Below are 15,394 nucleotides of genomic sequence, written 5' to 3'. Positions count from 1 at the left end.
TTCTCCCACCTGCCACAGGCAGGGGAGGGGGGGACAGCTCCCTGTATCTTGCCATGTGATTCTCTGCATTGACTATGGACTTGGTGGTCATCTACAATACCCTATGTAATTTGACCCCTTAGCCCTACCCCACAACTCTGAGCCAAAAGAAACCCTTTTTCTTTATAATGGACGCAGTCTTTCAGTCTTGTATTATGAATAGAAAAGGACTAAAACAGATGCTCTCCTTAGTAGATCCCTAGAGTGACCCCCCTACCCCAGTAAAGAATAATGAAGGGATATGTGTAGGCAAGTGGGACTCATTGTAATAAACATAAGTAGAGGGGTCTAGGATTAGCAAAGGCAGATACCAGGGCCTGAAGGAATCTTGTAGTTGGAAATAAGCAATGAGTGACTTAGCACTGGCCTATATAGACAGCAAAGGATCAGAAATGCACTATCTAATGCCTTGATAGGTAATAACTCCACTAGAAGTTAGAAGCAAATCTAAGTATGAGCTGAAGGACCCTGAAATAGTCTCAGCTTAAGTTAATTATAGAGAAATTAAGCCCTGCCCTACTTAAATCTGATGCAAATTTTCTCATTGCCCAAGGCCTAAGTAACTGTAAAATCACCTCTAACTCTATCTTTGATGCATATATAATGATGGACACATCAAAATGTATATGTTGCTGCTTTGTATGAATATTTACCAGCTCTTCTATCTTTGTAGTAACCTAAAAATAGGCATTCAAAGGTCTGCCACAAGGTGGTAGTAGAAAGCTAGCTTTTGCTTTTCATAAGGGTTTCTATTGCTGTGAAGAGACACCATGACCACCGCAACTCTTATAAAGGAAAACATTTAATTGAGGTGGCTTGCGTACAGTTCGAAGGTTTAGTCCATTATCATCTTGTGCAACATGGTGGTGTGCAGGCAGACATGGTGCTGGGGAAGTAGCAGAGTGTCTTACATCTTGACTTGCAAGCAACAGGAAGTGGTCTGAGTGTCACATTGAGCGAAGCTTAAGCAAAGGAAACCTCAAAGCCCACCCCTCACAGTGACACACTTCCTCCAACAAGGCCACACCTACTCCAACAAAACCACAACTCCTAATAGTGCCACTCTCTTTGCAGGGAGCAGTTTCTTTTAAACCACCACATAAGACATAGTATTTAGCTAGAGATGACTTAAATTCAACTAACATAAAATATCTGCCAGTAGTTCACAGATAGCCCAACACACCAGAGTAGAGGTGGAGAGGGCTGGAAAGCCAGTTATCATGAGGAGTACTAAGAAAGTGGTGATGATGTATAGCCATGTACATTCAGCCCACTCCACATATCACCTGTGGTGTTTGCTACAGAAGAAGAAACCACTTTCCTACACTATCAGTGTGGAGAGACACATCAGCAATTTTCACAGCACTTGTTGCTCTTGCAGAGGACCTAGCTTTGGTTCTCAGCACTCACATGATGGCTAACAATTCATCTGTAACTCCATCCATTTATTTGTTAATGTTCTGTTGCTGTGATAAAACGCCATGAGCAAGAAAATTTATAGAAGAAAGACTTTATTTGGGCTTACAGTTCCAGAGGGTTAGTGTCCATGATAGCAGAGTAAAGGCCTGCAAAGATGAAGCAGACAGAACACACTGGGAATAGTGCTAGGCTTTGAAACCTCAAAACCTGTCCATAATGACACACTTTCTTTAGCAAGACCACACCTCCCAAACTTACCCACACAGTGCTACTAATTGGGGATGGGGTGTTTAAATGCTTGAGACTATAGGGACATCTCATTCAAGCCACAATACTCCAGTTCCAGGAAGCACCCTCTTCTGGCCTCTAAGGGCACAGCATGCACATGGTACACTGGCATGCATGTGGACAAAACCCCCACACATGTTAAATTTTAAAAGAATAGAAAACATTTCAAAAGAGAGCATCCGATAACATCTGATCTCAAACAATAAAAGTCCTGGACATGTATATACAAGCTGATCTAGTTTTCAAATAAAACTTATGATATATGAATTCCACTGGGCTCTTTCTGGTGATGCAATGTGGTTTATATGAATAATTTACAAACCCCTATGAAATAAGTGATATTATAATCTTTGTTTTACAGACATGTACCCCAAACCTGTCTAGGCCAGATGTATTTTGAAATAGAAATTGTCCACCAAGGGGAATTTTTGGTGGTTATCAATGAGAGAAGAACATTCCATTGTTTAATGTTGCATGTGCATGCAGCTCAATGTGTGTGTGTGTGTGTGTGTGTGTGTGTGTGTGTGTGTGTGTGTTAGTTCTAGGTTGCTAATAGCTTTCTATGTGCATTGCTAGAATAGAGATGTTTGTTCATAGTACATGCAGGTAATGTCTAAGGTTTTCAAGTGCATTGTTAGAAGGAGGGTGTGTGTATAGCCTAAGCCGAATGGAGTCCTAAATGTTACACTATTCCCTAAATACTTTTTAAATTATTCCCTATACTTTCCTGCCTTGATACTTGATGAAGATGATAAATTATCTTGCAGAACATGGACTATACCACGAACCAAAAGCCTTATCTTATGCTATGTCCTCAAATGAAGGCTGCATTGGTCTGTGATCCAGAAGTTAGAAACAGGAGTGATCACTTTTACCTTAAGTTCCCATTATTCATTTGATAAATTTTGCCTCCTATCACTAAAGCTCTGGGCTCAGGGTTAGATATCCTGATGTTCAAATTACTAACATTCCAGCAAGGATACAGCAAGAGTTACAGATACCTCCTGAATGCTTCAGGTTCCTTATATGCATAGCTCATCAGTCAAGAAGAGTCATCATCCTGGCTGGGTAAATAAGCCTGATCAAGGGTAGTCAAGAGTAAATAGAGTCAAGGAGGAACATATTTGGAGCCCAGCTGATTGATGTGGGTAATTCTTGGTACTCTCTTGTCAGTTCTAAGGGTAGATGAGCATGTGCAACCATCTCAGCCTCTGCAGAGATGAATATCTGGGTTGTGCCAATTGGCAAGTAGCCTGAGTCAGCTCTCTGAGAGTGAGGTGAGTCAAGAGTCATTAGTGTAGGAGGAAAACAATGAGTAAAAGTTGGGTCCCCAATATCTGAAGCAATGATAAAAACTATAATTTTTCTCTCACTGAACTTCCTCTTTTAAGATTTTCCAAGATGGGTGTGGAGTGTAACATAGTGTTAGGTAGAGTACATACTTAACATATATGAGTCAGGTTCACCATTCAACATTTTTTAAAAGTCTTAGGAGTTGAGGAAATGGCTCATTGGTTAAGAGCACTTGTGATTCTTACAGAGAACCTGAATTCAGTTCTCAAAACCCATGTGTCAGCTCACAACCATCTGCTACTCCAGTTCTAGGGTATTTGATCCCTATTCTGGTCTCTCTGGAGACCAAGTGTGCATGTAGTGCATATACATATGTGTAGACATACATGAAATAAAAATATGTATTTTTTGTGGAATATTATTTTAAGATGTGTTACATTTGTTTATGCTGTGGAAGATTGTAGTCAAATGTTTCTCTCCCACCCGCCAGTTCCCAAATAACTGACTCAGAGGCTGAATATTATTTATAAATGCTTGGCCAATAGCTCAGTCTTGTTACTAGCTAACTCTTACACTTAAATTAACCCATATTTTTATCTATACTTTGCCACATGGCTCATGGCTTGTTGCCTCATTTTTTACACATTCTGTTTGCTCGATGGCTGACTGGTATCTTTCCTGACTCTACCCTTCCCCCCTACAGTCCTCTGTGTCTGGCTGTCCTTCTGTACTTCCTGTCTGGCTACTGGCCTGTTAGCTTTTTATTAACCAATGAGAGTAATACATATTTACAGTGTACAGAAGGATCATTCCACAGCATTTCCTCCTTTTTGTTTAATTAAAAAGGGAGGTTTTAACCTTAGCATAGCAAAATTACATATAACAAAACAAACAGTATCCAGATTCTCTGTGTATTTTTCATCTTTATATGGCTTATTTTTTTATATTATTTTATTCCCTTTTTAAGGACTTTATTTTATTATTTTAAAACTATATTTTTAAACCTAAGACTGTATATACTCTTTCTCTTCTCTCTCAAGCCTATGTATATTTTCTTTAAAAAAAAGATTTATTTATTATATATACAGTATTCTGTCTGCATGTGTCCTTGTAAGCCAGAAGAGGGTACCAGATCTCATTACAGGTGGTTTTGAGCTACCATGTGGTTGCTGGGAATTGAACAGGACCTCTGGAAGAGCAGTCAGTGCTCTTAACCGCTGAGCCATCTCTCCAGCCCCAACCCTACATATATTTTCAAATACATCTTTTTGTCTGAATTTGTCCTTACTGTGTCCTTTTTTGTCTGTGTGAGCAAAAACCTGCTGTGTAACTTAAATCATGGTGTGTTGATGGCTGACTCCTCCCTCTCAGTTTCCTAAGAGGCTAATCTTATGGCAGATGTACATTTACTGCCAGCTTTGGGAGCCATGTTTACTGCCCCAAGTCTGGGAAGTTTCTGGGTCTATGCTGCCACCAAGAAGCATGCCACCCACCGCTCATAAACTTCATTTAAGTGTTTGGTAGCAAGACCTCTTAAAAGAGCTGCCTGTTAGCATTGAGCCAGAAAACCGTCTCTTAAAGGAGTCATACCTCTATTCACTGCCAGAAAACAGCCTATCTGAGAAAATGCAGCTATCAAGAAGCCATGCTTGACTTCAATTTTGTGTGTCTAAAATTCTTTGTTAAGCTTTTGTGAGGTTTTACATGGAAATGCCAGTCCCACATTGGGTGCCATATGTGGTCAGATATTTCTCTCCTGCCTACCAGTTCCCAAATAACCAACTCAGAAGCTGAATATTATTTATAAATGCTCAGTCAATAGCTCAGGCTTGTTAACTCTTGCACTTAAATTAGCCCATATTTTTATCTATACTTTGCCACATGGCTCATGGCTTGTTACTTCATTTTGGTCTGATAAAGAGCTGAAAGGTCGATAGCTGGGCAGAGAAAGGATAGGCGGGGCTGGCAGGCAGAGAGAATAAATAGGAGGAGAAATCTGGAAAGAGAGGAAGGAATGAGAAAAAGAAGGGAGGAGGACATTAAGGTCCATCCAGCCACACAGCTACACAGCAAGCTACAGAGTAAGAAGTAAAAAAAGGTATCTACAATAGAGAAAGATAAAAGCCTGGAGGCAAAAAATAGATAGGATAATTTAAGAAAATCTGGCTAGAAACAAGCCAAACTAAGGCTGGGAATTCATAAGAAATAATGAGACCTCTTGTGATTTATTTGGGAGCTGGGTGGCAGGTCCCTCCCAAAAGTAAAGAGCAAAGAGTAAAAGAAAAAAAGAAAAACACAACCAACTAAATATATTATTTAAAATGTTAAAAAAAATCTCTCAGAAAAATAAAAGCTTCACAAATTCCAAGAATAGTTCTACTATTCTAATCTAAAGTGAACCCACTTGTCTTAGATGTTGTCTTATTTAGGGTTTCTATTTCTGTGAAGAGACATCATGTCCCTGGCTACTCTTATATATGGAAAATTTAATTGGGGCTGGCTTACAGTTTCAGAGGTGTAGTCCATTATCATCATGATAGGAAGCACGGCAGTGAGCAGTAGACATGGTGCTGGAGAAGGAGCTGAGAGTTCTCTATCTTGATCCTCAGGCAGCATAAAGAGACTATGTGCCAAACTGGGCATAGCTTGAGCATATAACACCTCAAAGCCCACCTCCAGAGTGACACATTTCCTCCAACAAGGTCACACCTACTCCAACAAGCCACACCTCCTAGTAGTGCTATTTCCTGTGGATCAAGCATTCAAACGCATGAGTCTATGGGGGCCATTCCTATTCAAACCACCACAGAGAAGTAGACTGTGGGGAGATGTACTACTTAGCTCTCCCTTCAGGAAAGGACTGTGCCACAGCTTCTAGGAATGCTGTTAGAAGGTCTCTCAGCTGTTAACCCCTTGGGAACCGTGCTTCACCCTCCCTATGCTGTAGATATAGTGTCTTGTGGAATCTCTGTCTATTAATCACTTGATGTATACATATAAAGGCCTAGCCTTTTCATGTCAGTGAAGGACAATCTGGTACATCAGGCAGATTGGTGCAGTCTCTGCCATCTCTACCCTAAATCCTGGAATCTATAAGAATACCTACATGGCAAAACTGCAGGTAGAATCTAGGTTGTTAGGCAGCTGGCCTTAAAGTATGCATAGTCCTCATTGACTTGGGTGAGACCAGTATTCATGGGGCCCTTTGCTCTTTAAGAGGAAGAAAAGTGAATCACATTTGAAGATGGTAGAAGTCAAGGAACACAGTCAGACTTCAACAACTGGGAAAGAAAATCTCTCTCTGCCTCAGCTTCCAGAAGGAACATGTCCCACCAACACATTGGTTTTTAGCTCAATGACACTCATTTCAGACTTTTAGCTTCCAGAACTGGAAGATGAGAAACGTACTATTTAAAGATAATAAAATCGTGCTCTGGACATTTGTGGTAGCAGCCATAGAAAACAAATCCAAACTATCTTAGAATGCTCTTCAAAGAGGTATCTCAGTGGTTAAGAGCACTTGTTGCTCTGGCACAGGACCTGGGTTCAGTTCCTAGCACTCACATGGCAGCTCATAACCAGCTGTAATTATAATTCCAGGGGATTCAAAGTCTTCTTCTGCCCACGGTGGTGGGAACCCCACATAATGTAGTGTGTGTGTGTGTGTGTGTGTGTGTGTGTGTGTGTGTGTGTGTGTGTATGGCAGAACACTCATACACATAAAATGAGGTAAATTAATCTAAAATACAGCTGTCATATCAGGTATGGGTACTGTGAGGCCTGCATCACAATGCAGCTCCTTCCTTTGTCTCATCCTGCTTCCCATGCTTTTTCCAATAGGTTGGAGCACTTAGGACTCTTACTTCTTAGTATCTTGTTGCTGAACCTCTGCCTTGGTTTTGACTGGTGGTTATGAGCGCAACTCCAGCTACTTCCTTAACTTGGACATCTTATGTAGCCTGTTTGGATTGTATTACTCCTTTTACCTCCCACGTGCTCTTCTACGTCCCACACAATAAGATGGCCAGAGCCTACGTCCACTAGATAGCATTGAGGAAGCTTCAAAGGGTATCAGTAACATGTGATAAGAACTCCATAAAGGTGGATTTAGCTTCCTTAACTTTGCCTCAGTATTTTCTCTCAGAAATTGGCAGCCTCATTTAATAATAATTGACAAGGGGCAAGAGAAGTGGGGAGACAGCACACAATTTCACCATAGGATCCTTCCTTACAAACTGTATGCTTCAAGCCAAGAAAGCCTTGGAAGAATAAGGTGACTTCTCAAAGGATATGGGAATTTAGCAGGGTGTATAGAAAACACTCTAGAGAGAAGACGGGCAGGTGGCTCCAGGGAGCCCTACTCCAACATTTGCATGTTGTCTTAGTTCATTTCAGTAGAGTGGAAGCATAAGCAGGAGATAATTAGGTTTGCAAAGTGTTTTGTTTGCTGCCTTTAGCTGGTAACTTGACATAAAGGAGTCAATGTATCTCGCAGGGTGTATAGCAAGATACATTGACATGTACTACATAAATATGAAAGGAAATTATAACCTTGAAGAATCTGAGAAGAAAAACAGAACTGGAGAAGGAAAAGGAAGTTGAATTATGTACCCATTTCAGATAAATACACAGAGCCTTTGAAATTATGACAGAAACAGCGCTGTTAGATTTATCACCATGGTTATTGCTCTCATTCCAAGTTCCTACCTTATATTTATCATCTTTATATTCATATGACATCTCTATTTTCAGTATCTTGCAAATATCACCCTCTCTCATAACCTTTTCAGCATAAATTTCACATGCTTTGTGTCAACTCAGAAACAAATTCTTCTCTGACAAGTTGAACCTATTTGTTTAACCATTTCTAAGTTACCCAAGCATGGGGAAGTGGTGTTTAGGAAATTTGTCAAGATTCACTTTTAGAGTATTCAAATTTAATCCAAAAGTATTTAAATGTAAACCGCAAGAGCAATTGTACACATTGTCTAACAAGAAAAACATTATTTTCTTAGAAACTCCATCATCCTAGAACATCGTTTCTTAGAAATAAAGTTGATATTTAACCTCCACTTTCTGTAGACATGAAGTTGTAGAAACACCCACTCAAATCTTGGGAAAATCTCTAGGTTTCCCGGCTCCTTTATACATTTTATACTTGGGGGAAAATGTCTTTAAATCTCAAGTCACGGCATCAAGGGAGTTTCATGGTAAATAACTCCTGTTTTGATAACAAAGGTTTTATTCCAAGAAAATGGAAACATAAAAAGTTTAAATTTTATATCATATGAGCATGGGCTTGCCCTAAAAATATTTATGATATTGGTAGCATCTTTTAAGCAAATATTATTGGGCATATTTGCAAAATTTTTCTGAAGTGATATTCCGTTTGTGAGGAATATTAATAAAATGTGCTATCTTTTCTATCAAAGGGTTAAATGAGACAAAGGAGGCTCCATCTTTGAAGACATTTGTAAAGATGCCATCTGGAAAAACCTCTTCTCTAGTCGGCACTTTTTCAGATCAAAATATGTGCTCAAAGCCGCCTTCTAGTCTCAAAAGTTGCACTTGAGTTATCAGCTGTGCTGATGTAAGACGCCAAGTTTTTACCAATCATGGTGAGGCACAGGACCCCTTTGCATTAGGAGTAAAAACCAAGAGGAACCACTGCTGGGTGTGACGGCAACATTTTGCAGAGGTAAACTTTGTTTTAAAAACATGTTTGTTTTGTGTTCGAGTGGTTTGCTTGCATGTTACCAATGTGCACTGTGTGCATGGCCGGTGTCCATAGAGGCCAGGGGAGGGTACTAGATTCCCTGGAACTGGATTCAAGGATGGTTGTAAGCTGCTGTGTGGGTGCTGGGAACCAAGTCCCAAGTCCTCCACAAGAACAGCAAGTGCTCTCAACTGCTGATTCATCTCATCAGTCCAGAAGGAAAACTTTTTGCCTTATTGAAGTATCTAGGATTGTGTTGATAACTCTTTGAGACCCCAGACCCATTTCTAATACATCTATCATCTGATTATAATCTCCCCCAAACATCTGAGGTGCTAGGAACTTGCAGAATTAAGAAGAACTAAAGAGAAAGGGAGCAAAGACCCCTTCCTTCTGACCCTGTAGACAGTCCCAAGATAGACTGACTTGCTACTTCTATCTCCTGCTGAATAAATACATCACTCTAAAATTCAGTGATTTAAAACCACAACAGTCCTTCCATGGTTATCATAGCTCTGGAGTGTTGGCTGAGCTCTGATAGGCTCTGGTTTTGCCTGTGGATTAGCACTATCTAGAGAGAGCATCATATCTCTCTCATGTCTGGCCCCAGGTCTGAGAAGGTTCAAACATCTGGAGGCTGTTTGGCATCTCTTTTATTTTGACATGGTCTCTTTGCATGGATTCTCCAGCACAGCAGCTTCTGGGTCGCCAAATTCCTTCAGAGCAGATTGCAGCATCCAAGGTTCTTGTCCCAAAAGAGAGCCAGGTAGAATCTGCTACTATTTTAAAGCTGGCTTCAGAAGTCAAGGCAGTTACTTTGAACCAGACAGGTTCAAGAGACAGCATACTCCACCTTCTGATGAGAAGTGCACCAAAGAATCTTTGGGCATGTGTGTAAACCACCACAGGACTTCACAGACCTCTGCCAGAAAGCCTGGAACAGAATAATGAGTCATTCACTAAACCACAAATTGCTTCATTGTGGTTCCTTTGCCTTTTGCTATGATGGGTTAGTCTGGAGTTTAAGAGCTCCTGATCTGGAGTTAAGATTGTTTAGGCTTGCCTCTGCTCTGACACAAGGCTTGGAACCTGGAGCAAGCCTTAGTACCTCAGCAGAGCAGATCAGGGTTAGTATCCATTAAGTATGTGGCTGAAGCTAGGTATTGTCCTATTATGCAATTTCCTTTCCCCCTTAAGACAACCCGGTAAACCACGGAGTCCTTATCTACTTCCCAAGCCATAGGGCTAGTGAAAAAAGAGGGATTTTCTAGATCTGTAGTGTGGATCAAGTGAGAGCAACTATTATGTTCAGTGTTGATGTGATTAAAGCGTTTGGGATAGAGTCTAGCAGAGTATTGTTATTAGAAACTGACCCAAAGTGCAGAAGGTCCTACTGAACGGCAGTGGAAGACAAATATGGGCTGAGTCAGGTGTAAAACATTAAAATCTCTTCTGGGTCTCATTCTAAGCAGGAATCCAGCACGTTCTGCAAAGTGGGATCACACGCAGTTTTGATCCTGCAACACGAGAGTCACGCCCTCCGCTCCCACCCCCGAAAAGGAATCCTCTACTCGCGCGCTAGTGCCAGGAGAACACCCCGCTTCTGCCTGAACCGTCTCCAAGTGTCAGGAGGCCCGGAGCCTTCTCTGGCGTCCAGGCAGGCATCTTGGGCTCCCTGATTCCCAGTGCCACCCTCGCTCCGCAGGTGCCACTTGGGCGATTCCAGGGCGCCCATCTTCCCAGCCCAGGCAAAACCCGGAGAGGTGGAATCGGTCGCCGCCGGGAGCTCCAGGGCGTCCACTGGGCATGCTCTGTCGTCGGGCAGGTTCGGGGCTGCCAGCCGCGGTGCGCTGTGCAGGTCCTGCTGTTCCTCCCCAGGGCGGGCGCGCGATGGCGGCTGCGAGCGCCTGCGACAGCAGCGGTGGCAGCAGCGACACGTCCAGCTCGGGCGAGGAGGAGCGGATGCGGCGGCTCTTCCAGACGTGCGACGGCGACGGCGACGGGTACATCAGCAGGTAGGCGACCCTCGGCCCAACTCCAGCAAGTTTCTCGTGTGCTTGCAGGGAAAGTTGGTAGCTCCAGTCTCCCCGGCTGGGCCACAGGGACCAGTGGCGGCTCTGGCTATTTTCCGGAGATACCTGTAGGAGGCGCTGCTGTCCTGGGGCTGCTGAGATACTGCAGGCGCCCGTGGGAGGTGGTGGATGACCCGGGACAGGAGTTCTGTCACTGACAGACACCTATAGGAAAATAGTTCAAGGAAAGTGCTTGAATCCCAAACTTAAAAATCCAGAGAGGGGCCAGAATTGGTCTCCCAGTATTGATCTAGACACACTGCCCTGGGGCACAGGAAACTACCAGGAGCGAACTGGGTTTTGAAGATGAATCTAAGATATGGACCCTGCTCCAAGGCATGTCACTGTAGGAGCCTGACAACTCTATTTATCCTTGTGGTGTTTGCTTCCAAATCCAGGTCCGGTGGTGTGGCTTTAGCCCACAGCTCTGGGCCAAATGATGAGTACTGGCCAAATCTGTAAACTTTAGAGACTGAAGGTAAAGCGTGGATGCATAAAGTTGCAGTGTGCTTTTATGAGACCGAAGAAGTACATGCTGAGTTTTGGATTGCCTTCAATAAAACAGGCAACCTAACTTTTGTATACTCTGTTTCTTTAGACTTTGTCTTGGAGATGCTCAATACCCATTCTGAAAAGTTAAGGTTGCCTATTTGCTGTTTATCTTTGACTACCTAAAGGAAAGAGGAATCAAGGACTATTTTCCCTAAATTGTTCAAAAGCTCTCTAAAATAGGTCATTTAGCCTGTAACAATTTGGCAGGTACAAAAATCACCATTTATTTGAGATTTATTCAGTTATCAATCTTGGGTGAATTGTTATTATTTTTCCAAAGTTTCACTGAGAAATACTAGAAAGACCAAAAAAATTATGGAATAATTCTGTTCCAAATGAAAACAGTATGTAATTCTGATAGATCCCACATAGATTTTTTTTTTAACTTTGAAGTCAGTGTTGTATTTTTTTTTTTAACAAATTATGTATGTAGTTTGTGGTTTGGGGGTTTGCCTATGTGAAAGGCTATTCTCTCAGTGTAATAATAATAAAAGCAATCTATATTCAAGTTGGGATGCAAAAGGAGTTTAATTTCATACAAGCAAGAGTACATATAAGAAATTAGCAACATTCTTATCTTTCCCTTCCTAATTTGGTCTTTTAATGTGTTGCTTTATTTGAACTGCACTTAACTATATAAATGCTCATTTTAGTCTCAATAATGGATCCATTTACTCTGGAGAGTAATGACTTCTCTAAGAAAACTTCAGGATCTTATTTTGGAGACTGAAAATTTCTCCCTTTTTTAAACAAGAGAGTTGGAGTGTCTACACTGAAACCTTAACATTCCCAGGTTCTTCAAAAAGACATTAATTTTATGCTCGTGCTAGGGAGGTGGCTGTGTCTCCTAGAAAGCTAAGCACAGGTTAATAAATAAATAAAGGTTGGCCTTATCACATTGTAGACAAGTGGCGATGGGCAATCCAGGCCTGGGTGGCAGTTCCACAGGACCATCAGTGCCCACCTTCCTTCTTCCCTTCTCCAGCGCAATTCTTCCTGTAGACGCTGGCAATTCTCTCTCAACACCAGGATAATTGCCCTAGCTCCTGCTCCTTCCTCAGGTTCCAGGGGAAGAAGTAGATGAGAGTTGAAGTATATATCATTCTATCAAGACGCACCAAAACACCTTATTGTTCAAATCACACCCCTCTGAGGCCACCTTTATTTGCAACAGAGTGGGAGGGAAATTGTATTTCAGCTGGGTCCAGTGCTCCCTAAACAAAATCTGAGTTTTGTCACTAAGAGTAAGCAGTAGCTGTTGGATGCGAAAGTAATAATCATTCTGTATAAGGAAGTCCCCCTCCTCCCCACTCCCTATGATAATCTTCATGTGACTGTATTGGCTCTAGTCCTCTACCTAGCCCTGATCCGAAACTGGAGGGGGTTGGCAACCTTATGTCTGGAGGAAAGAAAAATAAAAGAGAGAAGCAGTTGGGGTGAGTGTCAGGGAGAGAAAAGGTGGAACTCAGGCCTTCAGTGTTCTCTTGTCTAGTCTTCTCCACCAGGAAAAGGATTTGGCTAACTGAAGATTCCTGGATTCGATGATTCTGACAAGGAGCTTCTAAACTGTCAGAGGGATGCAGAGCCACCCCCACTCAGTAGCTGAGATGGTACATTGAACTGTCATCAAATTTCCTATCCTGGGACAGGATAGGGTTTGGGCTGGGCAATGACACCAGAGCAGGCTCTTCGGGTACATGTCATTAACCTCACAATGACTTAACCCCCACATTTCACAGGAGTGAATTCTGGACCCCACATATCATATCATAGGAAGTAGTAAGGGTTAGGTTTTGTTTTTTTCACTTCAGTGAAAAGCAATGTGAAGCTGCTTCTTTGTGTGTGTGTGTGTGTGTGTGTGTGTTGTGTGCGTATGTAGGTGTTTATGTCAGTGTGTGCATATGTGTGTTTGCATGCACATGGAAACCAGAGGTTGACATCAGGTATGTTCCTTGATTGCTCTCCACATATTTTTTAAAGCTTTTTATTTTATTATTTTTATACACGTGTGTGTGTGTGTGTGTGTGTGTGTGTGTGTGTGTGTGTTTGTGTGTGTGCCTGTAACGGTCATAGGTATTAGAGCTCTACTGGAGTTGGAGTTACACAATCATGAGCCACCTGACATGGGTGCTGGGAATTGAACTCCTGACCTCTGGAAAAGCAGTATGTGCTCTTAACTACTAAGCCTTTCCTCTGGCCCCTCCTGTTGGTTTGTTTGTTTGAGGCAGGGTCTTTCACTGATCCTGGAGCTCACTGCTTTACTAAACTGGCAGCACAGTGAGATGCAGGGACCCTAGTTTCTCCACTCCTCAACCCTGGGATTATATATGTGCACCTCAATGACCAGCTATTTATGTGGGTGCTATAGAGCCAGACGCAGGTCCCTGTGCTTGCACCAGGAACACTCTACCAACTATGCCATCTCCCCAGCCCATGAAGACGCATGCTTTGGGGGTATCTTTGACAAATATCCAAAGCCTAACACTGGCACTTTAACCTTTACCCCAAATCTCAGCTCAAACTTTGGCGTATTAAAAGCCAGACAAACCCAAACCTGTTCTCTTTGGCTCTCATTTCTCCATCCTTCCCTTCGCTCCAAAACTTAGCAGCCACTAATCAATTCTATGTCTCTCTTCGGGGTATTTCATATACATGGAATTATATATGCTCTTTTGTAATTGTGGTGTTTTAGTTAGCAAATGCTTTCGAGGTTCATCCTATGTTGATATATATATGCTTCATTCCTTTCTATGGCTGAATCATAGTCTCTTGAAAGGATTCAACATATGCTGTTTGTTCACCAGATAAGGAACATTTGAAGGTTTATATTTTTCAACATCTGTGAGTAATGCTGTTGTGAATATCCATGTACAAGTTCTTGTGTGTACATATTCTCTTTTATTCCTAGGTATATTCCTAGTAGAGTCAAGGGAGTTCTATGTTTAAGTTTTTGAAGAACTTTTAGGCTGCTTTTCAAGTAGTTGCACCATTTCACATCCCTAAAAGCAGTTCTGACTCTTCTGCAACTTCACAGGCACTGATTAGTTATGACCACCCTGCTATGTATACGGTGGTACTTCACTGCAGTTTTGATTTGATTTTCCTAATGGCGAATGATGTTGAGCATCATGTTGTGTGCTTGCTGGCTACTTGTACATGCTTTTTGGAGAAATGTCTGTTACATTTTAAAATTATGGGTTTTTTTTATTCTTATTGAGTTGTAAGATTGCAAAGCCTTCCCCGGAAAGTTTATCTTTAAAAAAGAAAGCAGCTTTCTTGTACGAAAATGTGTTCACTCTATCTCACTGGTATTCTCTATCTTGGTACCAAACTTTGTTTTCTAAAACATCCTCTTCACCTTGTAAATTGCATGACAATTTACCACTTTGGTTGTTACTGTTATGTTACCACTGGTTTCCATGAGGGCAGTAAACTCCGTGTTTTGTTAAAATTCATACCTCTCATAATGTCTGATGGTATAGCACACACTCACTAAATTCCAATGGAGAAACAATTAAGAATAAACAGTGGTATGGTCTTGTATATTGAAAAGTGGTCTGGACATTTTTATTTTCAAACATCTTTCATCTTCATAAAATACTTTAAGTGTGTAATACTTGATGAAAGGATATTTTCCTTTGAAATGACTATATTCCTGTTGAAAATTTGGAAAAGATAGCAATGTATAAAAACAAAATCCAAATTATCCATGATTCCATCGCCAAGGAATATCATTTGTTTTCCCAGTGGCATATGCACCATGTCATTCTTCTACTACATTAAAAATGACTGGACTGTTGAAAAAGCATCCAATGTTCATGGACAGGAAAACAGTATGGTTAAGATGGCTAATTACACAAGTGTGCAAATTCTACTCTGTGAATATACTGAAGAATGAATGGTACACTTTAATGGGATGAATTTTCTGGTGGGTAAATCATTGTTCAACAAAGCCTTCTCCTTGTCCTGGTTTTGTCTGGTTTGAACCTGTGCAGGTCTTCTGTGTGCTGTCACA

The 15,394-nt window shown here is 41.5% G+C and overlaps 1 protein-coding gene across 1 annotated transcript in view; it reads left to right on the top strand.

Moving 5' to 3' along the window:
* Nucleotides 1-10,639: 10,639 nt before the first annotated feature.
* Nucleotides 10,640-15,394, top strand: part of Mcc (MCC regulator of WNT signaling pathway) — a 366,985-nt gene continuing 362,230 nt past the window's right edge. The window contains exon 1 of the mRNA XM_059246236.1: nucleotides 10,640-10,770. Coding sequence (XP_059102219.1) covers nucleotides 10,646-10,770 — 125 coding nt within the window. The 5' untranslated portion in view covers nucleotides 10,640-10,645. The remainder of the gene's footprint in view (nucleotides 10,771-15,394) is intronic.

This window comes from Peromyscus eremicus, chromosome 19 (assembly GCF_949786415.1).
Source record: "Peromyscus eremicus chromosome 19, PerEre_H2_v1, whole genome shotgun sequence".
In the NCBI taxonomy this organism is placed as follows: Eukaryota; Metazoa; Chordata; class Mammalia; order Rodentia; family Cricetidae; genus Peromyscus; species Peromyscus eremicus.
Note: the sequence above shows the minus strand (reverse complement) of the source record. Positions and strands in the feature narration are given on the sequence as shown.